Here is a 27,890-nt window from a genome sequence, read left to right on the forward strand (position 1 = left end):
CTACAACAGTGGTTCTCAACCTGTCGGTCGGGGGGTGTATAGCTAAGTGTATAGCACATTTCTAAAGTGACAATTTAAGGACTTTTTAATACCTCTGAAAAGACTAATTAAACATTGGTCAATTTGTCAAATATTATGCTCACAACGCCTCGCAACGCATGTAGATCAGTTATTTTCACAATAAAACCATGCTATACAAAATGTAATGCCTCAACTCTGGGGTGAGGGGTCCCCAGTTCAACTATGATTATTGTGGGGGTCGCGGTTGAGAACCAGTGCCCCAGAAATAGCAGCAGCGTCCTAAACCCATTTAGGCCTAAAATTTGTGGATGCTTTAACTATTAAAAAATAGCAGATATACAAGCTCACAGCGCGGCACCGAGTGCCGCGCTGCAAGCTTGTAGATCTGCTATTTTTGAAAAAGTCGTGAAAATGTGTGCAAATCTTTGAATATATGTAATTTCAAAGTGAACGTTTGTAACTAAAATTTTGCTTCTGGGGGGTCCCTGGAAATAAATATTTTGAGATGGGGGGGTCCGTGGCCAAATACATGTCATTTTGGGGGTCCTTCACATGAAAAGGTTTGAGAACCACTAACATAGTAGTCTCTCAAGAACAGACTAACTGAGCTCCAGTTAAGTGAAAAGGACATTTTCTTTGACGATGGCTGGCCAGATTGCCGACACAGAAACATAGGTTTTTTTTTCCCAAAATCTTAGAAGGATTCAAAAAAGACACTTAAAGAAATTCTAATTTTCACGATTTTTCAAAAATGTGTCATAGTGTGTTCAGGCCTAAAATGGGTTATAAACCCACCGTGGAACTTGTAGAGTCCTCCCAGGTGGTCCAGCAGGGTCTCCAGGGACTTGGAGACGGGCAGCAGCTCCAGGAAGCGGTGGATGACGATGTCGAAGACGGGCAGGAAGCGCAGGCACACGTTGCCAAAGTAGATGGGAAGGTACTGAGACTGCAGCTGCATGGGCGGGCTGACCTGGTCCGCCAGGCCCTCGAAGTACAGCTTCTCTGGAGGCCCTCGAAGTACAGCTTCTCTGGGTACTTCTACTCTCACACACACATAGTCATAACATTATTATTATGATTCATTATTATTATTTATTATAATTTTAAACCAACTGTTTTATGTACAAAACTGTTACTTCTCAGCTATTCAAGTAAAATAATGAATCATAAACATCAAAAGTAGCAGATCTGGTGGATCTGCTACTTTTGATGCTTCTGTGTGATCAAGTAGGGCATTCATTTATACACAAAGTTAGAATATGGAGATAAGAGGTTTCTGACAGACAGCAACCATATATACTATACAACAACATTTCTAAAATCATATAGACATATAGACCGTTTTCCTGAGCACTCCCCTGCAGAGGGCACAGTCAGCCATGGCTGCGGTGCAACTTGATACGCTGGACGAGGAATTACAAAGATGTTTGCCAGAAGTGGATACAAAATATCTACCTAAAGGACGATGTCGCCTACGTAACAGGCGATGTTAGGAAATACATTCAAATGGAGGAAGTGACAAAACCAATCCACTGAACATAGCATAGAAGGCTGGTACCCAGGCTAACGGTGAATAGCATGTATGTGTGTATGTGTGCGCGTTCCTTGTGGTAGGCCATGTGCTTGGTGTGCCAGACGCTTTGCAGCTGTGTGTGCGTGTACGCGTGTGTGTGTGTGTGTGTGTGTGTGCGTGCGTGTGTGTGTGTGTGTGTGTGTGTGTGTGTGTGTGTGTGTGTGTGTGCGTGTGCGTGCGTGCCTTGTGGTAGGCCATGTGCTTGTTGTGCCAGTCGCTCTGCAGCCAGTGCTCGGGAGCGTTCTCCTTGACAAAGTCGTTGACTCGGTTCCTGAAGTCGTTGGGCTTCAGCAGCAGCAGCTGGATGATGAAGTAGCACACCTGAGCCTCGTTACCCTCATGGCTGCGCATGGCCTGAGAGAGGAGGAGACGCTTACAATTAAAAACGCTATCCACAACTTTCCAACATCCCATTGTGCATTGCGCAGAGTGTGCAGGCAGCTTCCGGCGCCTCAGCCGAGAGTGATCTACAAGCTCAACGGTTGCATCTGTGACGCAACGTGAGCTTGTATGTCTGCTGTTAACTGGAAGTGTCCAGCAAATAATGCTACAGTAAATTCTCGCGGAAACAGGTGTATAACAATTCTGAGAATCCTAAAACGTTACAGGACGACTTCATGACTTTTCAACCTATCTTCATATAATAGGGTCCTCACTAATGTTCATGATAAAATAGCACATTTTTTTTTTCTACTCTGTCCGTCTCTTAGGAGAGCTGTGGGAAGTTCAGAAACCCATCATCCAGTGACATCATTGTTGATTTCTTTCTAAACAATATTTTTGAAAAACATATACAGATTTTTATTATCGCGAGAACAATGACTTCCGTTATAACATTGCAACTTTTCAGGAATGGAAAGCCTACAGTTTCCATTAGCTTGAATCCCCCCATCGATGATGTCACTGGTAGGCGGGTTTCTGAACTGCCCACAGCCCTCCTCTGAGACACAGACAGAGTAGAGAAAAAATGGTGCTATTTTATCATGAACATTAATGAGGATGAATTATATGAAGATAGGTTGAAAAGTGGTGAATTTGTCCTTTAAGTATAGTACTAAGTGCGTGTGTGTGTGTGTGTGTGTGTGTGTGCGTGCGTGCGTGCGTGCGTGCGTGTGCTCACCAGACACAGGATGAGTCTGTCCAGGGTGACTATGTTGTACTTCCACACCATGTCGTTGAGGATCTCGATGCACTTGTTGAGCTGCTGGCCGCCGGCCGACGTGCTGAACTCGTACACCAGGAAGTCAGCGAACGTGCGCACATGGGCCACCAGCGCACGAGCCCCGATGCGCTCCAACACCCTGACGGGGACGAGAGGGACGAGGCACGGATTAAACCAGTGGCTCTCAAACTTGTTCATTTCAAGGACCCGCAAATTGACACTTTAGCCCGTGGACCCCATTTGAAAAGATATGCCAGGGACCCCCATAAGAGAAGAATTATAAGGCTCTATTCTCAACATTTTAACTTCAGACCTGTGGTTTCTGTAGGCTTGGGGCACGTGGTTTGGGGCAAACCCCAGAAATGAAAACTCTTCCTGAAATCCCAGACTCTCTTCCCAAAACGAAGTGTGTGATAGAGGCTGGCAACGCCAGGCAACATCTGTCTGTGACTGTCTGAACATCTACAAGCTCACAATGCGTGGCGTTGTGACACATTGTGAGCTTGTAGATCGGCTGTTTTCAAATGCGGGAAAGTATATGGCCGAAATGTATTTGTAATTCTAATCAAAATCTACAAAGTAACTAGTAACTAAAATGAGCCAGTCTTTTGCACGGCTCCCAGAGATCCAGCTCACTTCAAAGAGCCATACATCCCATCTCTAACCTGAATCCTATCTGGTTGATGTGGTCGGTCTCCAGCAGCATCTTCCACAGCAGACAGAGGAAGAGCGGCGGCGAGCCCTGCATGGAGAAGTGCGTGATGATGTCGTTCTCGTTGGACATGGACTTCCACTTCCTGTACTCCTCCTCAACGTTCTTCTTCAGGTTGAAGCGGGACTCCTGGGGCACGTTGTTCTGCTTGAAGAACGCCTGGCAGAGAGAGAGAGAGAGAGAGAGAGAGAGAGAGAGAGAGAGAGAGAGAGAGAGAGAGAGAAGGGAATGACATACTGTAGTCAGGGTTCCCACACATTTTTACCAATTCATTTCCAAAACTTTTCCAAAACTTTTCCAGAATATTTAACCCAATTTCCAGGACTATATAACAATAATTCAGCTAAATAATGCTTACTCCTATGTGCAATGCCCAAAGACAGGTAGTGTATGCCAGTGGTTCTCAACCTTTTCAGGCTGTGACCCCAGAAATAATCATATTATAACTGGGGACCCCGGCACTCTGACGAGCACTAAGAGTTGAGGAATTTTGTATAACACAGTTCTATTGTGAAAATAGCAGATCTACATGCACACAACGCCTCACGTTGCGAGGCGTTGTATATATGTTTGACAATTTGGCCCGTGTTTAATTTGTCATTTCAGAGGTATTAACAAAATCAATAACCAAAGACAATGCATAGCTATTTTTTTCCAGGACCTTCCAGGACCTTGATAAATTCCAAAACTTTTCCAGTACTGGAAAAATATTTTTCTAATTTCAAAATATTTCCAGGAATTTCATGATCGTGGGAACCCTGTGTAGTATTGCGTGGCCAGACTGTTGAATCCGGCGATTTGCAAATGCTCCCGTCATACAGTCTGGGGCAACGGAAGTCTTATGATGAGTATGGGATCAAGCGGATCATGCACCCGTTCCCTTGGCGCAGTAGCGATAACAAGTCTAACTGGAAGCGTTATGTCTTCTTTTGCACTCGCTACTCTAGCGCTACTCCTGCGCCTGTTTTGGGGATTGGAAAAACTCATAGATAAATAATTAGTTTCTCCATAGCACTCACTTCATGGTCGCACAATGAGCCATATCGCTTTACGGGTTGCATCGCGCAATTTTGACTTATAACTCGTTGCAGCTGAGCGCTCATCGTGTCCGTCTGTCTGATGCACATCTTTTTATTTTTTATTTTTGCATAATGTGAGCTTGTAGATTAGCTGTTTTCAAAGGAGCTCACGTAGCAGCAATCCAGCCCACTGCACGACGTGTGCGTGTGTGTGGTGTTTGTGAGGTGTGTGTTGTGTGTTGTGTGTGTGGAGGGAGGGAGGGACGGACGGACGGACGGACGGAGGGAGGGACGGACGGAGGGAGGGACGGACGGACGGACGGACGGAGGGACGGACGGACGGACGGACGGACGGACGGACGGACGGACGAGAGAGAGAGACTGAACACTCTATAGCCCCGTTCAAGTAGGCTAAAGAAACAGATCTCATATTATGTTACTCAAAATGTGCACTTGCCCGGTCGGGCAACCTGGTGGCAAACTTCACCTGCCCGACCATTTTATTTAACTGCCCCGGGCAGTCGGGCAACCGTTAGTGTCAATCCATGCTCCTATTCATTGCTGATGCAAAGAAACGGCTTTATCTCAGAATCTACTTCCAGAAACGCAGAGAACCGTTTTTTTCACCGCGACACTGGGCCGTGAGGATCGGCCGCTGTTAGGATTTTAGATTTTCGTCTGAATGTAAACATGAATGTAAACAACAACAGGCGGTCATGTTTAGACCGTGAATTTCCACAACATGGACACGATCAGGGCTTCCGGGGCTCTTCAAAATAAAGCGCAGTCTATTGTAGCATCCAATGTGTTAAGCTAATCATCTGGGGACCCCCCCCCCCCTTCTGGGGATCCCAACACCCAGTTTGAGATCCAAGCCAATTGATATCGTCCAAATCGTTGCCTTTCTGTGATATGTGATACTACATGTGCGAAACAAAAATAAATGAAATGAAATGAAATGAAAATATTAATTATCCTGCGTGTTCATATCTAGATCTAGCTCTCTGAATCTGCTGCTATAGTGGACCTACCCAATGTGTGTGTGTGTGTGTGTGTGTGTAGTACCTGTAGTGGAGCAGGGAAACAGGACAGTGTGTGTGAGGCCCAGTTATGAGGGGTGAAGTTCATGATGGTCTGTAGGATGTCCTTACACCACGTCCCATGGATGGAGTCTGACCCAGTGAAGAAATCTGCACGCACGCACGCACGCACGCACGCACGCACGCACGCACGCACGCACGCACGCACGCACGCACGCACGCACGCACGCACGCACGCACGCACGCACGCACGCACGCACGCACGCACGCACGCACGCACGCACGCACGCACGCACGCACGCACGCACGCACGCACGCACGCACGCACGCACGCACGCACGCACGCACGCACGCACGCACGCACGCACGCACGCACGCACGCACGCACGCACGCACGCACGCACGCACGCACGCACGCACGCACGCACGCACGCACGCACGCACGCACGCACGCACGCACGCACGCACGCACGCACGCACGCACGCACGCACGCACGCACGCACGCACGCACGCACGCACGCACGCACGCACGCACGCACGCACGCACGCACGCACGCACGCACGCACGCACGCACGCACGCACGCACGCACGCACGCACACACACACGCACACACACACGCACACACACACACACACACACACACACACACACACACACACACACACACACACACACACACACACACACACACACACACACACACACACACACACACACAGCCTTTCAAAACACATAATACAGTAGCCAAATAATACACGTAAAACAAACGTAAAATCTTATCTCAAAGACAGAAGTTGCAGCAGCGCTATACTGGTATCCCTCCAAACCACGGTGCTCATGGAAGGGAAACATATCCAGGAGAGAATATTATATTTGACCGCGGAACCCCATCTCTAAATAGTGTGTTAAAAAAAGGCAAAAATAGCAGTTGTACAAGCTTGCAGCGCGGCACAAAGTGCCGGAAGTGCTGCGTTTAACGGAAGTTACGCCATGCGGTGTCTGTTTACATTCCCCAGCAAAACAAACACAATGATTGTAGCTCTTAACTCGCTCTTAATAGGTGTAACATTGTCCAAATCCACGTTATTGTTTCTATATTGTTTATTGCTAGCGCAACCGACGGAGCGGAAAAAGTAGAACACATGTTTTTCAGCTGGGAATATGTTTGCAGGGACACAGCACAGTGAACTTCCGGAAAAATTCAGCCCCACCTCCTAGAACTCTCTCTGCTTCATATCTTGACCAGACTTTTCTCTTCACAGATGAGTAAGCCTGGCTACGCGAGGCTAAGGTTGAGGAGGATCAGGGTAATTTACAGTAATGTGCGTGGCTCTGGGACATGGTGAGGAGGTTCAGAGTCATTTACCAGTAACGTGCGTGGCTCTGGCCAGGGTGAGGATCAGCGCTCGGTTCAGCTCCTCTGACTCGGCCGACAGGACCGTCTTGGGGTCGCTGAGGAACCTGGTGAACTGGGGCTGCACCTCGGAGCTCCCCAGCGCTGTGATCAACCTCAGCGCCGTGCTCTCCACGCTGTGCGGACACAAACACCACGGGAGACCAGTCAGTGTGGTCAGAAAGGAAAATAATATATTTATAATATTTCTAATACACAATTTCAGGTGGCACCAGTCTACCTGTGAAAAGGTTAGTCTGGAGCCCTCATTGAAACCTCATTGTGTCCAAAACTGTCACTTTTCAGGATTCAATTTAACAAATAGAAAATGTAGTGTGATCAAGTAGGCACAGCGACAGCGACAATATATTAGTGCCTGCCATTATTATCTACATTGTTAATATGATTATTATTACAGTACCATAGATGCAGCTGGTTCTGGTTGGTCTGGGGGACAGTGGCCAGGCTGTGTGTTATTATTATTATTATTATTACCATAGATGCAGCTGGTTCTGGTTGGTCTGGGGGACAGTATTATTATTATTATTACCATAGATGCAGTTGGTTCTGGTTGGTCTGGGGGACAGTGGCCAGGCTGTGCAGGTGGCTCAGCAGCTGGACTCTGTAGTGAGGCTGGATGTGGTGCATGCGGTAGCTGAACATCTCCAGCAGCGTGTGCAGGATGCCCCACGCATGGGACTTACACACGTTGGGCAACAGCTGGCCTGGAGAGAGGGAGACACACACGCACACACACAATTTAGGCATTTAGTAGACACTCTTAATCTAGACTAGAGCAACTTACAGTAAGCAAAAACAGCACAAGGTAATACATCAAATGCATAGAAGTACCTAAAAAGTAGATAAACCAAGGACCTATTCAAAACATCAATAGCATCAAAACATCAGTAATCTACATCTAAGCTATAGCTTCGATGTATGATAGGATGCCAAGTCAAGAAATGCCCTGGCATCAGTCTATAAAGACGCTATCTAAATTGCATCGGTCTATATAAAAATGCACACACACAAGTGCACACACAGAATATAGCTAAATAAAATCTCATGGCTGAAAATGTAATGATGATGTTTAGTTATCATCATTGTAGAGAAATCACACAGATTGAGGCTTTAACCTCTCACTTTCACGACATTTCTGAGACCATTCAATGTTCCATGGAAGATCCTCCTGAACATTTGTATTCTGTTGCTAGTTTGACAACTTCACATACTCTTTAAGTAGAGCTACGTGTAGTGAGCTTGTAGATCGGCTACTTTCGGCGCGCAACGTGCTTTCATAAAAGACATGCCGGCTTCAATGGAACCCAAATGACTGTAATCCATGCACACAGAGTGTGGAGGGGAAAACATCTGTGTGTAAGTCCCCAGTGTTTCAAGTTGTTCAGCATTCATGAAAGACTATTACTTTTACAATTTCAATTAAGGCATTTAGCAGACATTCCTATCTAGAGTGACGTGTGAGATCGGAATAAGAACTCTACTCAGCTGGTAAATAAGTGCAAAGACACTAAGTGTAGAGTCAAAGAAACTAGGATAACAAGTGAACTATAAGCCTAGCGTCTGTCTAATCAACCTGCTACAGTATATAAATATCATTCTGTAAATTAAAAAAAAACTATAGAATACCAGGTGAACAAATGAGCATCTGTCTAATCAACATGCCATCCAATGGCACTTTCCCCACTACTAAAGCATAACCCAGAACTTTCCATAACATTAAACTTTCCAGAACCAGTTTGTAGCCACGACACAAGAGCCACAACAATAACAGAGATCATGGTGGAACACTCACTGATGAAGCCTTTGATGCCCAGGGACTCTATCTCCATGTAGACCAGCAGTCTGCTGTAGGTCTCCACCAGAGCGGGGGCCAGGGCGTTGCTGGACTTGGTGTGGGCCAACTTGATCACCCGCGTGGCTATACTGTGGATCAGACTGTGCACAGGAGAGAGAACAGGAGAGGGAAAGACCGTCAGAGACCCGTTAGCCATTTTTACCCCCTTTAGGCCTAGAATTATTTATGTTATTAAAGTACAAAGTTGTCAAATATGTCAGTCATTCCTTTAGATATTTAGGTTATCGGTCATAACTGCCATGTGCAACTTCAAAGCCTACAAGCCAAACAGAAATGTAATTGTCGACGACAAAAACACAATGAAATTGTTAATCGCAATTATTTGAGTGACAATTAATCGTCATGTAAAATGTCATAATCGTGACAGCCCTAGATAAGAGTATCTAAATGCTATCCGTCTCTCCCTCCCTCCCTCCACCCCTTTCCCTTGTCTCTCCCTCTCTCTCCCCCTCCCTCTCTCTCAGGGCTCTTTAGCCTTTGTAAAGTGTCTTGAGATAACTTGTTATGATTTGACACTCTAATAAAATTGAATTGAATTCGTCCATAAGTACCTCATCTTGGCGTGTACAGAGTATCTACATGTTTTTTTTTTTCTTATAATTTTTATCCCAGGATTTTGCAACCCATTTTCACCCAGTGCCAATTGCCTATGTAATCCTGGGCTCTGCTCTCCCTCTGCCACGCCTGGGGAGACAACGGACTGACCTCATGCTTCCTTCAATGCATGAGTAGTCCAAGTTGTTTCTTTTCAGTATCTACATGTTATCCATCCATAAGTACCTTATCTTGGCGTGTTCAGAGAGTATCTACATGCTATCCATCCATAAGTACCTCATCTTGGCGTGTACAGTCAGAGAGTCCAGCAGGTTCATGGGTAGAGGCGTGACGGCGCCCGACGCCACGCAGTTGGTGCCGGGCAGGTTGATCTTCTGCGAGCCGTTGCCATAGATGGTCTCCACCAGGACGCCCATGGGCAGCGTGAAGCACTCGCTGTTGGTGCTGTAGGCGTTGCACAGCAGGGCGATCTTGTAGTCGGACATGCCCAGGGTCTTGTTACGCAGAGACTGCTGCAGGAACCTGGGCCAGGTTGGGTGGGAGAGACGAGAGGGATAAGAGCAGTGGTGGGAGATGTACTCACGTGTTTTACTGAAATTTACTTGAGTAAAAGCATAAACGTACTGGTATCAAAATGTACTTAAAGTACCAAAGGTAGTAAGTATTGTGCATTGTGCAGAATGTCCCATTTCACCGGTTTTCAAATATATAAAAGATCTTTTGAAAATAGCAGATCTACAATGTGCCCCATTGTGAGCTTGTAGATCGTCCATTTTCAAATGGCCAAAATGTATATAGGGCTGAAATGGGGTAATGTATGTTTTGTAATAATAATCAAAATGAAAATCAACAAAGTAACTAGTACGGTAACTAAAGTGCTGCTGGAGTCCACCGAAAATGAGCCTATGATGGCTTCATAGATTAGTTTGACAACACTATAATCTTGCAAGTGGGGGACTGCTCTGGGGAATAGCTGCTTGGATCTAGGGGGACACCTGCTGTATATCCAGTGGATACCTACTCGTGGTGTAGTTTGAGAGAGTGTGGGATGGGTATCTGCAGCTTGGAGTTGTCATTCTGGGCCTTGCGGTTCAGATGGATCCAGATGCAGGTCATGGCGAAGGAATGAGTGGACTGGGGCTTGTTAATGTCTGGCACTGGAATACACTGGAGGGAGGGGGAGAGAGAGAGTTTGTAAATGGTAAAAAGGGGAAAAAAAGATAAATGGACCTTTATCCAAGGCGCTTTACATAGATTGTGCATTACATTCACCCATTCACACACCTTCTACAGATGGTGGAGGAAACCATGCAAGGCACCAGCCTGCTTATCGGGAGCAACTAGGGGTTTAGAGTCTTGCTCAAGGACATTTCAACACTTAACCCTGGGGGAGCCCAGGATCGAACTGGGAAACCTCCGGTTCAAAACCGTGGTCGCTCTACTTCCTGAGCCACTGCCAGGTAGTTTGTCTACACAAACTATACAAACAGTAGGATATTTTGGAACTCAACATGTTGTCAAAACTGCATTATATGTATTCGCGTTCAAATAGTGTTGAGGCATTATATCAGTGGTCCTCAACCTTTCAAGGGCTGCCAAAATATTAATATTTTAACTGGGGACCCCCCACCCGACGACCACTAAGAGTTGAGGCATTACATTTTGTATAACATGGTTCTATTGTGAAAATAACAGATCTATATGCACATAGCTATTTTCACAATTTCTGCTTCTAATATTTGACAACTTGGCCAATGTTTAATTTGACATTTTAGAGGTATTAAAAAGTGCTTAAATTGTCACTATAGAAATGTGCATATACTGTACCCTCTATACACTTACTCTTATGTTGGTTTGTTTACTGTTGAGTGAGAAAACAATGTTTCACATCAGGTTAATCATCTGGGGACCCCCCTGGGGGTACAAATACCTCTTTCTCGGGGTAGAGCAGGTCGAAGAGCTTCATGACGGGTAGGAAGTCAGCCAGGGCGTTCTTCTGGATGCTCCCTGAGATGAACTGCAGCAGCACCCACATCAGGTGGTCCCTGCCCTTGATCAGACCTCTGCCAGCAAGCTGCAGGGAGACACACACAAAGAGAGAGAGAGAGAGAGCAAAACCAACACCGGGTTAGGGCCATAGACAAGGGGTCTTCAACGTTTTCAAGCCTAGCACCCCTTAGCTGAGAGAGAGATGAAGCAGGGACCCCCCTAGAGCCAATATAGTGTGTACAATTGCGTTGGAAAATAAACATTTCCATAGATTTCTTAGAAAGCGTAGACTTGTTTGACAGCACTGTCATCAGTGTTTGTTCGATGATTGTGTATTTTCAGACATTTAAGCACTTGAACCGTCAATACTTTTACTTCTACTGCTCTTCTTTTCCCCTCTACACCAAACCTTTGCCAGAAATAGCCGATCTACAAGCACACAATGCCTCGCAACGTGAGGCGTTGTGAGCTTGTAGATCTGCTATTTTTGGTTATATCCCGCCACTCCGACATGTCTCCATTCCGACACTAACTCTATCTCTAACCCTAACCCTAAACTTAACCACTATGGGAGTGTCGCCACTCCAAAAATTAGAAGTCAATTTCGGAGTGACGACATGTCGGAATGGAGAGCGACTCCCGCTATTTTTGGCTAGTGTGCCACTCAGAATAGGGATGCTAGGGTTCAAGTGGTTAATGTAAAGCTTTTACAGTACCTTCTGATGCAGTGAGAGCACCATGTGCGGGAAGCTGGCGAACTGGAAGAGCACAAAGAAGATGAGCTGCGAGGAGAGGTGCTGCCACAGCAGCTGGCTGGTGCCGCCCACGTCGGCGTCGATCATCAGGTGCTCCTCCGTCTCCGAGCGCTCCATGGCGTACACCACCAGGTCCACCAGCTGCTCCTCCAGCACCGGGCAGCGCTGCTTGTGCTGGGGAGGTGGAGGAGGAGGTGGAGGAGGAGACGCACAGGGGAGGAGAGAGGGAGAGCCGTGAGAAGAGGAGCGTGGATGGATGGATGCAGTGTTCACTTTGATAGCAAATTTAGATTTTAGTCATGGGGCCCTATTTTCGTCCATGCTAAACCCTAAACCCTTAAACTTCTTTGCCTTTTTTACTTTTGAAAAACATGTTTAAATAGTTCAATTAGCTGATCTACAAGCACACAACGTGTCCATGTTGATCAGCTATTTGAAGTATTTATGTAAAAAAAGGCAAAGAAGTTTAGCGGTTTAGGTTTTAGCATGGACGGAAACAGGGCCCATAGTCTTTTGAACCAGAATTATTTTAGTTTTAATCACATTTTAGTCCTCTGAAACGTTTTTGTGTTAGTCAACTATTATCGCCAAAATAAAAGTCTGGGTTTCCGAGGCTAGTCAACTATAAACTTAAGGTTGATTTTCTTGATGGCGTCGCAATGCGTGATTTTACACTTGGTTGCATGCTGAAAATAGCAGATCTATATGAATATAGATCTGCTATTTACAGAGCACAACACCTGATGGCAGCCAACCAAACATTAGTGTTAAGTCTTTTTGTCAGTGAATAAAATGTCATTTTCGTCATATAATTTTACTCTGTGAAATTAACACTGAATGGACAGGGAAAGGGGGGAGAGAAAGGGGGGGGGGGGGTAAAAGGAGGGCTGGAGATGGGAAGCAAAGCAAAGTCTGTAGAGATGTCCGAGAGGGGAGAGAGAGAGAGAGAGATGGGCAGAGTAGGCACTGACACTCTAGGTCCTGATTGTCACTCAGTAACGACATGATACAAGTCCAAATATGCATAAAAATAAATCCATTAATGACATAACTCTGTGTAATCCTATATGGAACAGAGCTTATTTTTCAACCAAAAGCCAAAGGTTTCTGTGCACAGATACACATAAAGTAGCCATTGTAAAAGGTTGATAAAACACTGAAATTTGTTTTATTTCTGTAAAATAAATCAAATGTTTTATGGTTATGATTCACCAGGAACCTGGATGGCTTGATTCCAGGTTTAAATTGATATTTGATATATACTTTCGGGAATCTCTATCGGCTTTCGATTTGTGGCACCACAAAATGGCGACCACCGCTATGCCCCATTTCCAGCGAAAGCTCTCCCCACGATACGGCTGCCGGGGTTGTGGCTAATTGTTTGTGAATTAAATAGAGCATGACACCATTATGTACTGTACATGAGGCACTGTGGAGGAGGCTGCCTTCTACATCGGCTACCACTGTTAACCTGAGCACCAAGAACACATCAGACATCACACACACACACACACACACACACACACACACACACACACACACACACACACACACACCACCACAAACCACTCTAATAGCACAGCACAGAGTACACAACAGCACAGTGCATACACACATGCAAGGCCAAATGGGAATTGAAAATGGGTTGGTATCTGGAAATGAACAGTGGGACACGGTACAACTTCCAACACACTGGCCATGTAGAGGAAAGTCACGGTCATGACAAGGCCTGTCAAAATGATTTCATAATTGTCTAATTGCAATTATTTGAGATAATCACAATTAGCTTTGCCTAATCGTCATAAAAGTTTCCATGTTGGAAAATGTTCAAACGTTTTCAAACGGTTCCCAAAAATAGCAGAAATAGCTGATCTACAAGCTTACAATGCGTCACTTCATGGTGCGTTGTAAGCTTGTGGATCAGCTATTTCCGCCATTTCTTATTAATTAGGTTGCTTGTTTCTTTGTACATTTAAGTTATTTTTCATATGTGCCCTGTTTCAATTTTGATTATGAAAGCCTAAAAGGCAAACAGAAAGCAATGTTTTGTTCCGATGCGAAAAACACGAATAGATGGTGAGTCGCAATTATTTGTGTGACAATTAATCGTTAAATGTTAACTTAATTTACTTAAATGCTGCGTGTCAGCCCTAATCATTATGTTTTACTGTCAGTAACGATGTAATTGTGAATGTTGGAAAATATAGGTAAGTCAATATTATAACGTTTTTATTTGCCTATTTAGGATTTGTAAACACAAATTGCACACGGGCAGATATGACAGATAATAACTTCAATGAACACAGAAACACCAATAATCTTTATAAATAATCTACCATTGCCAAAACAGGCCACGCATTTAATATGTAATACTTAGTTGTAATGTATTACATAGTTCCAGAACATCTGAAATAGCCAATCTGGAAGTTCAACAGATGAATCGAAAGTGGTTCTGACGATTATGCAAAAACTATTGCTTTCAATGAATTTATTATGGTTAAAATAGAGTTTGAAGTTATAATGGGTTTATATGGGATAAGGGGGCATGTCTGATAAATGGAATATTATCAAATATCTAAATGTTGAATCAAGGAACTTAAAAACTCTGAGCAGAATGACCCCAAAAATGCTTGAACATGAAATATCCCTTTGACTCTTAAAATATAAAAATAGTAGAAAGAATGGACTTGAAGGCATCCACTTCTTTTAGTTTTGCTGCAGACCTCCAGTCATTATAAGTTTGTTCCTCTCGCAAATAAGGTTACTTCCATCCGATGTTCTTTTTCAACAGTACATTTCAATGAATGATCATCATGTTTCTCATCAGATTGGTTTTCCTTAAAGTATTAGTCATCATTTCTAATTAGAATAACTGAGGGATGCATTAAAGGTGCTGTAAGTGATGTAAAACAAAACTTGTTTTTGTATAAGTTAAAGCTCTATTCATTACTATGGAGTGTTTGTTCAATAACAGATGTCTCCTCACCTCTCATACATTTTCAGGTGGGTTGCCAATTTATCAGCTTCAATTTTATAGTGTTACAGTTCCAGTTTTGTCTGCTCATTTCTTTGTGCCATCACTTGTAATTTCAATGTATCCTGTACGGACTCACTGGATGAAATTGGTATCCCGACCTGAAAATGCAGTTTGTTTACTAAAGAGAGACGAGGAGTTTGCAGTTACCAGACAAAGGCTCTGTAACAATGATTACAGAATATAGAGCTATTTAACACATTTTAACAACATAAAAATCACTTACTGCACCTTTAAAAACACACAGCAGAGAACACAAGAATCCACTCGACAGACATACATACAAAACAATGTTCCTCATAGCCAGATAAATGACTAAAACGTCCCACAAAGCAGTTGACAATGCAACAAATGAACATCACACGTCACAGGTCAAGTATTCACAGTCATCAAGCCAATCAGAATCACTCATCAGCTCAGCTGACCTAGGCATAACACTGATCAAATGGATTTTAACATTTTAAAAAGTGCAATATTTTAGAAATATAAATGTGAAAAGAACATGACATTTGGAGCTGACCTGTCCAGCGGTTTGTGAGATCAGCTCCGGACACACACAGAGCTCTCACCTAAGACCACTGGTTCTCAAATGTTTTCGTCCCCAAAACATACATGGATTTGCCCGCGGACTTCCATTTGAAAAGATTTTGTGCCATGGCACCAGTGTTAAATTGGACAGCAAATAGTTTTAGTCATAGTCTTTGAATAACATTCGGTTACATTTTAGTCGTATTTTAGTAATCTGAAATGTTTTGATTTAAGCCGGTTTCATAGGGTTTTAGTCGACAAAATATTATTATTTTAGTTGACTAAATCTGCAGTTGATTTTGCCAACTAAAATGTATTTCGGTGAGCCATGATGGGAGTCATAATGCCTGATTTATACCGTGAAGCAGCGTTTGTCCTTTTCAGACGGGGGTCCGTGGCCAAACACTTGACATGAAGAAGTTCTAGATTTGTCCTGCTCAGCTCAACAGAAAACGGAATGGGGGGGTGACGACAAACACTACATCCACATGCAGTGCAGGCAGCGAGGGCTTGAAACTCCCAAAGCAGGGTTTGATCTGATGTCTGAAATGCATTAACGACGTGGTGTGCTAAACCAAAAGGAACACAATCCAAAATTATGTCTGGAGACCAACCGACCTGGTGTTGTTATTTGATCTATCCTTTTCTTAAGAGGTTTGAGCAAGAGATATTTTTGGGGGTTAAAACAAATGAATGATATTAATCACTCCTATAGACTCTATAGCAATGACACAAATACTACTCGGTAACAGCGGTCTCCTTGTCTCTCTGCAGCTCTTTAATAAAACAGAAAATGCATTTTTCTGGTGCGTTGCAGATTTCATCCAATCACAAAAGAATACCAATTTTTATCATTTATATTTTGTTTTGCTCATTTCTGTTGTATCACTCCCAATTTTATTCTGACCTGCATTCCATTATGAGATCTCTGTCCTGAGTTTTGTACTTGTTCACTTGCTAATTTCAAAGTAAAAACAAATTCATGACTAATATCCTTTCAACTCGGCCATTTCTATATTTCTTAATTACTATTTGTTCAGAACTCAATTCCACCCTGCCTTGTTCATTTCAAACCCTCCGATGTTTCATTTTCCTCTCTCCAGTTTGGCAGTGTGTCAACAATAACATGAATTAAAATAAAAGAAAATCTAGAAGAAAAAAAAAGAAGCAGGGGAAAAACAAGCGTCCAATGGGCTGGTTAGTTGGCAAGTCAGGTGACCAGGAAGAGGAACAAGGACATACCTGGGCAATGTTCAGAGTCTAGAGAGCACACGGTAGAGAGACACCACAAGCAACCAGAGAGAGAGAGAGAGAGAGAGAGAGAGAGAGAGAGAGAGAGAGAGAGAGAGAGAGAGGAAAATAAAGAAAGGACAAGACGGGGAAAAAAGAAGACAAATAGGACCAGAAAGACAGCGAGAGAGAGAGAAAGAGATAGTGACTAAAAGGAGCTACAGGTTTTGTTCACAAAATTCCCTTTAATTTCAGTTAGAATCCACTCCCATCAACTCACTGGATTGTGCAGTTATGTGTTCACAATAAGGCTCTATATACAGTAGGCACAGCAGCCATATTGGAAAGAAATTGGCCTCTTCCTTACTGCCTTGGTCTTACCAATTATAGTTACTAGAAGCTGGGCCGCCCTTTGGGCGGCCCAGCGTCTAGTCGGCGACCTGGCCAACTCGGAACAATGTAAATAGGGAATGAATGCCCCGCCCTTTAATGCAAACCCCATTATACCTGTTTTCATAGGACCCGTTTTGACCATTTGTCTGCCTGTGTCCATTTATGCCCATATATGGAGATATCTGTATCTGTCTGTCTGTCGGTGTCCATTTTATGTCCATATATGGAGATCACTGCAGTTATAGTTCTGGGTCCATTTTATGCCCATATATGCCCATATATGGAGATATCTGTCTATCTGCGTCCATTTTATGCCCATATATGGAGATCTCTGTATCTGTCTGTCTGTGTCCCTTTTATGCCCGTATATGGAGATCTTTGTGATTCTGCATCCATTGTATGCCCATATATGCCATATATGGAGATATCTGTTTATCTGCGTCCATTTTATGCCCATATATGAGATTTCTGTCGCTTTTTCAAACAGATGGTCAAAACGGGTCCTATGACAACAGGTATAATGGGGTTTGCATTAAAGGGGGAACCGGCACTGTGTCTGCAACACAGTCGGAGGCACAGACAGATACAGAGATCTCCATAATGGGAATAAAGGGACACAGACAAACAGATGGAGGAGGAGACAAACTTAATGCAAACCCCATTATACCTGTTGTCATAGGACCCGTTTTGACCATCTGTTTGCCTGTGTCCATTTATGCCCATATATGGAGATATCTGTATCTGTCTGTCTGCGTCCACTTTATGCCCATATATGGAGATCTTTGACCATCTGTTTGCCTGTGTCCATTTATGCCCATATATGGAGATATCTGTATTTGTCTGTCTGCATCCATTTTATGCCCATATATGGAGATCTATGCAGACACAGTGCCAGTTCCGGAAAATCCTGATGTCAGACATCAGAATCCGAACCTTTCGTGCTGGTTCCAGAAAATCGTGTATCGGGTCGGGTCGGGTCGAGGCAGAGCACTGCACTACCTGCTGCGGTGGGGAACGCACGTGCCGAATTTGAAATAGGGAATGAATGCCCCACCCTTTAATGCAAACCCCATGAATGCCCCACCCTTTAATGCAAACCCCAATATACCTGTTGTCATAGGACCCGTTTTGACCATCTGTTTGTCTTTGTCCACTTATGCCCATATATGAAGATCTCTGCACACACAGTACCGGTTGCGGAAAACTCTGATGTCAGACTTTATGCCCATATCTGGAGAACGCGCGTGCCGGTGGGAAGAAGGGTTCTCGAGATACGCGGATTACATACATACATACACATTCACAGAGATGTTGACTCATGTGGCGTACGTGATGTCAGAGCCTTTTATGAAGTGATGTCACAATGACTCAGCGCTTGCGCCGATTTCCTCCGGAACAGCCTGATGTCAACAATCAGCTCCGCATAAGAAAATCGTGTATCGGGTCGGGTCGGGTCGAGGCAGAGCACTGCACTACCTGCTGCGGTGGGGAACGCACGTGCCGAATTTGAAATAGGGAATGAATGCCCCACCCTTTAATGCAAACCCCATGAATGCCCCACCCTTTAATGCAAACCCCAATATACCTGTTGTCATAGGACCCGTTTTGACCATCTGTTTGTCTTTGTCCACTTATGCCCATATATGAAGATCTCTGCACACACAGTACCGGTTGCGGAAAACTCTGATGTCAGACTTTATGCCCATATCTGGAGAACGCGCGTGCCGGTGGGAAGAAGGGTTCTCGAGATACGCGGATTACATACATACATACACATTCACAGAGATGTTGACTCATGTGGCGTACGTGATGTCAGAGCCTTTTATGAAGTGATGTCACAATGACTCAGCGCTTGCGCCGATTTCCTCCGGAACAGCCTGATGTCAACAATCAGCTCCGCATAAGGAGATTCCGAACGTTTCGCGCCGGTTTCGGAAAACCGCGAGTCGGGTCGGGTCGAGGCCTGGCACTGCACTCCGCGCGGCGGCGGGGAACGCGCGTGCCGAATCTGAAGCCGGTGGGATGAACGGTTCTCGAGATACGCGGATTACAAACAAACAGACAGAGATTTGTCGCATTTATAGATAGATTATGGCTCTGTTGTTCCATTTAGTGTAGCACAGTGGTTCTCAAACTTTGTAATTTCAAGGACTCCCATATAACTCTTGAGAGTAAAAAATGGACCCGTTGATTCCATTTGTACACTCTCAGAGTTACACAACCGTAAGGGGCGATCCAGAACCCCCTCAAGGAACCATGAGGGTCCCTGGACCACACTTTGAGACCCACTGGTGTAGCAGTGTTTCTCCAGTGAGCCAACATGCAACAATATCAGCAACCTGACTCTGTTTGAGCAGAATGGAACAGAGCCTTAATGTTATTACTATTATATTGTTAAGACGTGTGAAGGATAGTAAGGAAGAGGCCCAATTTCTTTCCAACATGGCTGCTGTGCGTTTAGAGCCTATAGGTCCTTACTCACCGTGAGTGTTTATTTAGTGTGAAACATTTAACAGCAGGGCTGGCTGTAATTGCCTTAATTTAAACTGCGCAACAGTGAAGGAATCTAATTCATGTCCATGTGTTTTCAACTTTAATAAAAGCATCAGCCTGTACGCACGAGGCATCACCAAATCATTATGAAGTTTTGCCGAGGCGTCTTTAGATCGTTTCTTCGTCAGGGTTTCGGTTTGTAAGGACCTTTTAGAATCTGAGCTCCGAATTAAAGTAGTGTTCATTTAGAAAGACCAGTGTGCTCAGGGAGAGAAAAATATGGTGAAATGTTAACCACTTAAAATAGCCAATCCACAAGCTCTGATTGGTTAAGCTCAAGATGAGCTTGTGGATCTGCTACTTTCACAATGTGTTAAATATTAACGCCAGGTTTAATGTGGTTAAACTCCAGTCAGGGTTGAAAAAACACTCATGGTGGGCTCCATGGTTGCATGAGGACGGTTTGCGATGGTCGCACTTTTCAGCTGTATTCAACACCAGAACCTTCAGTAGCCCGTGCTCTGTATGGGCTTAGGATGTTTGATGAGACACAGGCAGCAGTTCAAAAGGTGCCCTAAGTCAGTGGTTAGCTGGTTCTCAACCTGTGGGTCGGGACCCCCAGGGGGGTCCCCAGATGATTAACTTAATGTGCAACATTGTTTTCTCACTCAACAGTAAACACATTTAAGGACTTTAAGGACCTCTAAAATGACAAATTAAACATTGGTCAAATTGTCAAATATAAGAGCCAGAAATTGTGAAAATAGCTTTGCGAGGCGCTGTGAGCATGTAGATCTGCTAGAGAAAGAAATTGTGAAAATAGCTGATTGTGAGCATGTAGATCTGCTATTTTCACAATAGAACCGTGTTATACAAAATGCCTCAACTCTTAGTGCTCATAAAAGTGCCGTAAAAGGTTGAGAACCACTGCTGTAAGTGATATTATTTATTATTTGTTAAAATAAGTGTTAAAACCCTCTACATTCCCATAATAGCAATCATTGCTATAGAAGTGTTTGATCAATAGGGGGCTCCCTGTCTCTGTAACTCCCTTCTTATTGTCCTCCCAGCATTGCTCACTTAAGCCCGTCCAAATGAATCAGAATGGTCTTTTCCACTCCCTTCATTGGTTACTGGTTGCTGCCGGCACTAAGTACAAAACACTGATGATGGCCTACAAGAAAGAAAATAGGTATGGCAGACAAGACATGATCAGTACTACACGTACTGGAAGGGAGCGTGTTGATATTGTGACATAACATTTGTTTGACGTTCCATTTGTTCAACGTGGGTGAATGTTAACCTGGTGAAATGCTAACCTGCGGACGCTGGTGAATGTTAACCTGGTTAGCCACTATGCCTAAACCTAACCCAAACTTCAGTAAAACTATGCCTAAACCTAACCCTAACCCTTAGTCGAAATAATAAAATGTAGAAATATCGAGATTTCCCCGTACTGGAACTGGAACACAAGCTGATAAAAATGTTTTTTGCAGGGTTCTCTCTCTTGATTGGATGACATTTGCAACCCACCAGAAAATCTATTTTCTGTTTACTAAAGAGCTGGAGAGACAGGGGAGAGACTCCTGTCACTGAACACTCTATAGCGATGATTGCTTTTAGTCAGAAATATCAAGCCGAAGAAGACCTAAACGGTCGAAACGCGTCCGTTCATTCTTGCCCAGTGAGGTAAATAAAAATCATGTAAAAATGAGATTCCTTGAGTGCTGGCAACTTCTTCCTTGTCTCATGTTATTTTGAGCCGTGCACCGAAAAGATTTCAACTAAATTGGAGTGTTGCTGGCTTTCTGCTTTATTGCAGGCACCTTTCTTTACTGCTAGGTGAGAAAACAGTGTTGCACATTAAGCCAATCATCTGGGGACCACCCAAAAATCATTTGGGGACCCCACAGGTTGAGAACCACTGGCATATTAAAGTGGGAGTCCTTGTTGAAATGAATTTTAAAGAAAAGTTTGAGAATCACTGCACGAGGGGAAACGTAGAGGGGAATGAGAACACGAGGGAAGACTGAAAATGGAGAGAAGGTAGAGGGGAAGAAGTAGAGAGAAAGTGAACGGAATGAAGTGTTTGAAGAATGAAAGGAGGTTACGCCATTTCTCCTACACCACTCTATCAGTGACCCTGGCATAGGGATGGGACGATAACCGATGTAATCGTGATAAAAAACACTCACGATGATCGTATCGTGGAGATTTAATTTATCGTGAAATCGTCCTCCGTCATGCACTGGGATCAAATCACCTTTTATTTGCCGGGCTGCATATCTTGTACCATTTAAAACCCTCATTGGTAGAAACGGACCTGGAAATAACACACTTAATAGTATGTAATAATAGTTTTTTTCACTCTCTACCAAGTCTCTTTGCCAAAAAATACAAGCTCGCAACGCGTTGTGATCTTGTAGATCTGCTATTTTTTGGCAAATGTTCCCCAGGAAAATGGATTTGGGGAATATTTTGATTATCGCAATAATATTGTAAATCGCAATTTCTTGAATTTCTTGAGATATGAAATGTTCATATCGTCCCATTCCTACAACGAAGCAAGTGTCCACTGGTTTTCCTACGTACGCCTGCTGTTTAATAGTTTTTTCTACACAAGAAAGGTTCCCAAACCTCAAACTTCCAGCCACCTTAGCTTAGTTTAGCCTAGGACGACAGGACGAGCATAAGGCTCGCGCTGAAGTAGGCGGCTCTTTCCCTCACTAAGGGCTATCCAATGAAAATGACCCTGGGGGCTGATTGTCTTTTTTTCCCCCACTCTCTACCAAATCTCTTTGCCAAAAAATTGTCGATTGTAGATCGGCTATTTGTTTGGTCAAATGTTCCGCCCTAGGATAATGGATGTTAGGGATATTTTGATTATCGCGATAATATCGTAAATCATGATTTATTTGGTCACAATAATATGATTTTCATATTGTCCATCCCTAGATCAGGGGTCGGCAAACCAAAATGTTGAAAGAGCCATATTGGACCAAAAAAACCCAAAACAAATCTCTCTGGAGCCGCAAAAAATTATAAAAGCCTTATATATCGTCGTTGTCGGGTGGAAACCTTGTATGTCCAAAACTTCGTTTAGTATTTATCATTTAAAAATGAACTAAACTAGTGAAAACAGCCGATCTACAAGCACACAACGTCTCGCGGTGCGAGGCGTTGTGTGCTTGTAGATCTGCTGTTTTCACTACTGTTGTGCGACAGCCTTGTATGATGAAGCAGGGCTATACTTTGCGAAGAAACGTACAAATTTGAAACTTAGAGATACAAGGTTCCGCCCGACAGTGACGATAAAAAAATATTTTTCCATTTTCATACATTTTTGAAAAAGCTCCAGGGAGCCACTAGGGTGGCGCTAAAGAGCCGCATGCGGCTCTAGAGCCACGAGTTGCTGACCCCTGCCCTAGATGAAGGGAGGAGAGCAGCTGAACAGAGAGGGAGAGGGGAGGGGAGGAGATGATGGGAGGAGGACAAACAATGAGGGCAGGAGGAGGAAGGACTGAACGTGAACGGGGAGGGAGAGAGAGAGTGTGTGTGTGTGTGTGTGTGTGTGTGTGTGTGTGTGTGTGTGTGTGTGTGTGTGTGTGTGTGTGTGTGTGTGTGTGTGTGTGTGTGTGTGTGTGTGTGCATTGCTGTACTTGTATTCTTATACTTGAGGGCCAAATGTCGCCCCAAAAATACAGTAGAATGTGATAAATGGACATTGTGAGGACAATATTTCTGGTCCTTGCGGTAGAAATGGTTGTTTTATGTTTTTTTTTTAAAGAACGTGGGGGAGTTAGATTTACAATTCACCATTTGTCAAGTCCCGCCCGTTGTTCAGCACCTCTTCACACCCATTGGTTGCTGTGTCTTGGTGGGACACTCGGTGGGACACTCCATCCACTACCATTTTAATTCAGTTGCTTCTTATTGTTATTCTGTGTGTTCAATTCTAATTTCAAACTTGGTTTCAGTAAAATGGAGCAGCTCAGTGGCAGTATAGTGACTCAGCATGTTTGTAATTTTTTTTATTTCTACAAAAATTATGTTTTAGCAAATTCAACATAAAAAAGGCGGAACCAGGGTGTGACAAGGCAGATAGAGCCTGCTGCAACCAGAAGGCTAACAAAGGGTTAGGACATTCAGGTTGGGGTTAGGGGTTAAGGATTAAGCATATTGGTAGGTTTAGGGTTAGGGCTTAGGGGGTTACGGTTGGAGTCGATGCTTTGATTTATGGCAAGCCAGTGTTGTTGTGCACCGGAAATGGCAGATCTACAAGCTCAGAAACGCTGTGCAGCATGGCACGACGTGAGCTTGTAGATCTGCTATTTTCTAGGGCAGAGGTCTTCAACAGGGGGTCCGCGACCCATAGGGTTCTCTGCTCAATCTCCCTATCAGTTTGGGGGTCCCTGACCTGAAAACGTTGAAGACACCTGTTCTAGGGAGTTAGGGTTAGGGTTAGAAATAGCCTGGTTAATAAACCAGACTGCACAACACCACCCCCTGTTGAAGTGTGTGATAGAGTCTGACGCTTGCAGTCAGACTGCCCTAGAAAATGTAGATCATCGAAGATTCATAAAATCACCTAACCCTCAACTGTTGATGTCCTCACAAGAAGCGCGAGTGTGTGTGTGTGTGTGTGTGTGTGTGTGTGTGTGTGTGTGTGTGTGTGTTGAAGGGGATATGCTGGTACCTGCTTGTTGAGTCCCAGCATGTTGCAGACCATCTCTCTAGAGTAGGGCTGCTCCAACACGTACCGCAACAGGCCTGTCTGAGGTTCAAACAGATCCTACACGCACACAAACACACACGCACACACACACACACACACAATTTGTCGTATGACGGTACCACAAAATACATACAAAATTTGAGAAATATTAACTCATTCACTGCTGTACATGTCTTCCACAAGGATTTTTTTTCGAGGTCCCAGACCGCTGCACATCTTTCTTTGATCGCGGGGGTTATCGGTTACCATGGTAACCAGGTAAGACGTCTGTGAGCGTCTAAACGTATGTTGTTGTCGCAGCTACCGCACTGCATTGTGGGACATTTCATAGCAGCGTAGCGTCCACTATTGCATACTTTAGTTGCTGTACACATAGAGACACACGGGCGCCTACAAATATGGCCGTCCTATTGTGATAGCGACCCCACTTCGGGTAAAGGAGAACGGTGCACTGCAAGCCAGCCCATAGAAAGTCATTGCAATTCAGCTGTGGTTAGCCTAATATTAAAATAATCCTACACGAACTGCAGACTATCTTGATTTGAATAAAAATATGTTTCCAGATGTATGGCCTGACCCTGACAACATATCTTCATGTTTTCTAAATACATGATGTGTGTCACATTTAATTTGCCACTTGAATGGATTACCCATAATGTTAACAGAGAAGAGGGGAAACGGCAGACACAGAACCTGTCGCTTTTCAGTGACATCACTGTCTTTACTGCTGTGCGTTTATGAGCGCCGACTTTGAAGATCCCGACCTTTTCAACTACAGAGTGGATTCTCCAGGTTAGTATTAATCCAAAAATAACCTGCAAGACTCCGTTTGGAAAAGGCGAGATGCGATCATTTCCCAAAAATAAACAGCCTAATTATACATGAGAGACGAGCGTATCTGGGTATAGAAAACCTCAAGGGATGCGTCCATGACGTGTGTACCATGCGACCACCTAAACTTAAGATTTCCAATGCTAGCACTTTTGACTCACAGATGAAGTATATTAAAGTATATTGTAGGTAGTGTATCAAGATGACAGATATGCCACTTTAAAAAGGCAAAAATAAACTCATGGGACACTTTATTAGAACACAAAAAAAATCGCTAATGCCTCAGTAGTCAACCACTGAAATTATGATATTTCACGATGCCTCTCATTGGGATTGCATTGGCAGCTGCAGTTCACCGTTCATCCTTACCCGAAGTCGGGTCGCTATCACAATAGGACGGCCATATTTGTAGGAGCCCGTGTGTCTCTATAGATGAAAGAGGAAAATGAAAGGCGTAGTACCTCTGCTTTGTCACTAGATGGGGCACTTTCCTAACATTCTGTGTGCAGTCTCAAAATTAAATGTACTGTACATAGACTCAATTAGCATGTTTACAAAAGCCATACGGATTAGTATTATATTATGGACACAACCTGTGTGTGTGTGTGTGTGTGTGTGTGTGTGTGTGTGTGTCTCTTAAATCGCTAAAGTTTTAGAACACCCACTCCGTTATTTTCAGCTTCTGAAGCCTTCTCTTTATATGTTTTCTATGATCCTGACCGGGGTCCGGTTTTCGCGCAAAAATTACGTCATCATACACTATCGGCCAATCACAGCGAGGGTTATACACTGCCGGCCAATCACAGCGCATCTTGAAGTGGGGTCGCTAGCTATCACAATAGGGCGGCCATATTTGTAGGCGCCCGTGTGTCTCTATCTATACTCGGGTGAAACACTCTGTTTCTCCGGAATGCCTGAACGCACAGGAACCAGGGACCCCTCTAAAGATAGATCTCGGCGAGGTGGAGGCAGACACGGGGGTGACGCGGGGGTGTGAGGCCCGGTCCGCGGCGAAAAACGGCCGAAAGACGCGGACGCTACTGACCACTAGTTGAGCAACTTACACAGTATAGCTTTAAGTGTAGCAAAATGTTTAGGGGAATTAATGTCGTTGGCACCAGTGATTTATTGATAGATTGTTTGAAAACGTAGAAGTCTGCATAGGAAAAAGTACATGACAGTACAAGTTCACTGAACACCACATGAAAGCTTTTGGGCTCGTTTCAATTGCTGTCCTTTAAAAAAAAACTCATACAACATTAAATGACAGACAAATGAAAATGCAGAAAATATCAAAAACAGTTGTAAAAAAAAAGTAAAAAGTGACAGGGGGCGTGATTCTTTTTGCAAAAAACGGGGAGCATTCCACTCCTCGTTCGTGCGTGCGTGCGTGCGTGCGTGTGAGAGAGAGTTACCTTGTCGAAGGGCAGCGATCCCTTCAGTGGGAAGCGTAGCGTGGTGGGGTCTAGTTTCCAGGAGTTACAGATCGCCCCGCTGTTATTCACTACTGGTAACAGACTGCATCGACCTGATGCACACACACGCGGCACGCACACACACACGTTTGTATTACTGAAATTGTGACATCAGAATTCAAGACAGTGGACACTGCTCCAACACATTTTGCCCTAAAATCGTGCAAAGTGGTACACAGTATGTCTAGAGTCCTGTCAACCAATGGCACTTACAGGCCTATTTGTGTATACATGTGACCTGACGGTCGCTTATCTCCCGATTAGGGAGTCTTACTGGTATTGCTGTAATTGTGACATCAGCATTGATTCTAGGAAAACGATCTTTTAGGAATGCAAGTTTGACCGTTAACCCATTTAGACCTGAGGACGATTCTAAAAACGCCTTCTAAAACCTATAACCTAAGGTTTCTGAAAACCTTCAAATTCTTATTCAAAAAATGTATGATGAATGATACAATATGTATAGCAAATACTAATGAGACACAAGAGGTGGCACCCGGTTCTAAAGGTAAAGCAACTTATAGGTGGCACCATGTCTAACCGAAAATAACCAATGGGGAAGATCTGGCTAAATCCGTCGAGACCCTGGATTGGATTACGAAAGAGAATAAAAAGATGGTCAATGTGGGATCGTCAAGCACAGAGGAGCAAGAGCGCCACTGAGGGACCGTGTGTCCCAGAAGGAGAAATGCTGAAACCTGGGAATTGTCAGAGAATCATTTAAAAGAATTTTCAAAAAAACAAGATGAGCAACAAGATATTGTTCTGTCGGGTGGAAACCTCATTATGTCCAAAACTGTTCATTTTCAGGATTCAAATAAGAAAACAGCAAAAGTACCTGATCTGAAAGCTCATAATGCGTTAATTTACGGGGAGGGGGGAACACAAAAAGTTAAGATATGGACATAAGAGCTTTCTGCCTGACAGCGACAATATCCAACACCAACCAGCCAGCACCACTTCTGTTGTTTTCCTCTTACCACAGATAGAGTTGATTCTGGCTGTGGGTCGAAAACTGTCCACGAAGTCCGCTATTAAACTGCCAAGAAGCTATGAGAAAGAGACAGGGAGAG

At 44.1% G+C, this 27,890-nt stretch overlaps 1 protein-coding gene across 1 annotated transcript in view; it reads right to left on the reverse strand.

The window, feature by feature from the left end:
- med23 (mediator complex subunit 23) overlaps nucleotides 1-27,890 on the reverse strand; it is a 43,870-nt gene that overhangs the window by 10,425 nt on the left and 5,555 nt on the right. Inside the window, exons 8-22 of the mRNA XM_080745290.1 lie at nucleotides 27,798-27,867; nucleotides 26,758-26,870; nucleotides 24,473-24,568; nucleotides 12,060-12,272; nucleotides 11,285-11,428; nucleotides 10,376-10,521; nucleotides 9,631-9,876; nucleotides 8,737-8,879; nucleotides 7,474-7,648; nucleotides 6,897-7,060; nucleotides 5,553-5,677; nucleotides 3,422-3,627; nucleotides 2,715-2,895; nucleotides 1,777-1,948; nucleotides 817-1,032 (exon numbers count right to left, since the gene is read on the reverse strand). Of these exons, the coding sequence (XP_080601416.1) occupies nucleotides 817-1,032; nucleotides 1,777-1,948; nucleotides 2,715-2,895; nucleotides 3,422-3,627; nucleotides 5,553-5,677; nucleotides 6,897-7,060; nucleotides 7,474-7,648; nucleotides 8,737-8,879; nucleotides 9,631-9,876; nucleotides 10,376-10,521; nucleotides 11,285-11,428; nucleotides 12,060-12,272; nucleotides 24,473-24,568; nucleotides 26,758-26,870; nucleotides 27,798-27,867 (2,410 nt within the window). The remainder of the gene's footprint in view (nucleotides 1-816; nucleotides 1,033-1,776; nucleotides 1,949-2,714; nucleotides 2,896-3,421; nucleotides 3,628-5,552; nucleotides 5,678-6,896; nucleotides 7,061-7,473; nucleotides 7,649-8,736; nucleotides 8,880-9,630; nucleotides 9,877-10,375; nucleotides 10,522-11,284; nucleotides 11,429-12,059; nucleotides 12,273-24,472; nucleotides 24,569-26,757; nucleotides 26,871-27,797; nucleotides 27,868-27,890) is intronic.

This window comes from Nannobrachium achirus (genome assembly GCF_963921795.1).
Source record: "Nannobrachium achirus genome assembly, chromosome: 16".
Taxonomy (NCBI): Eukaryota; Metazoa; Chordata; class Actinopteri; order Myctophiformes; family Myctophidae; genus Nannobrachium; species Nannobrachium achirus.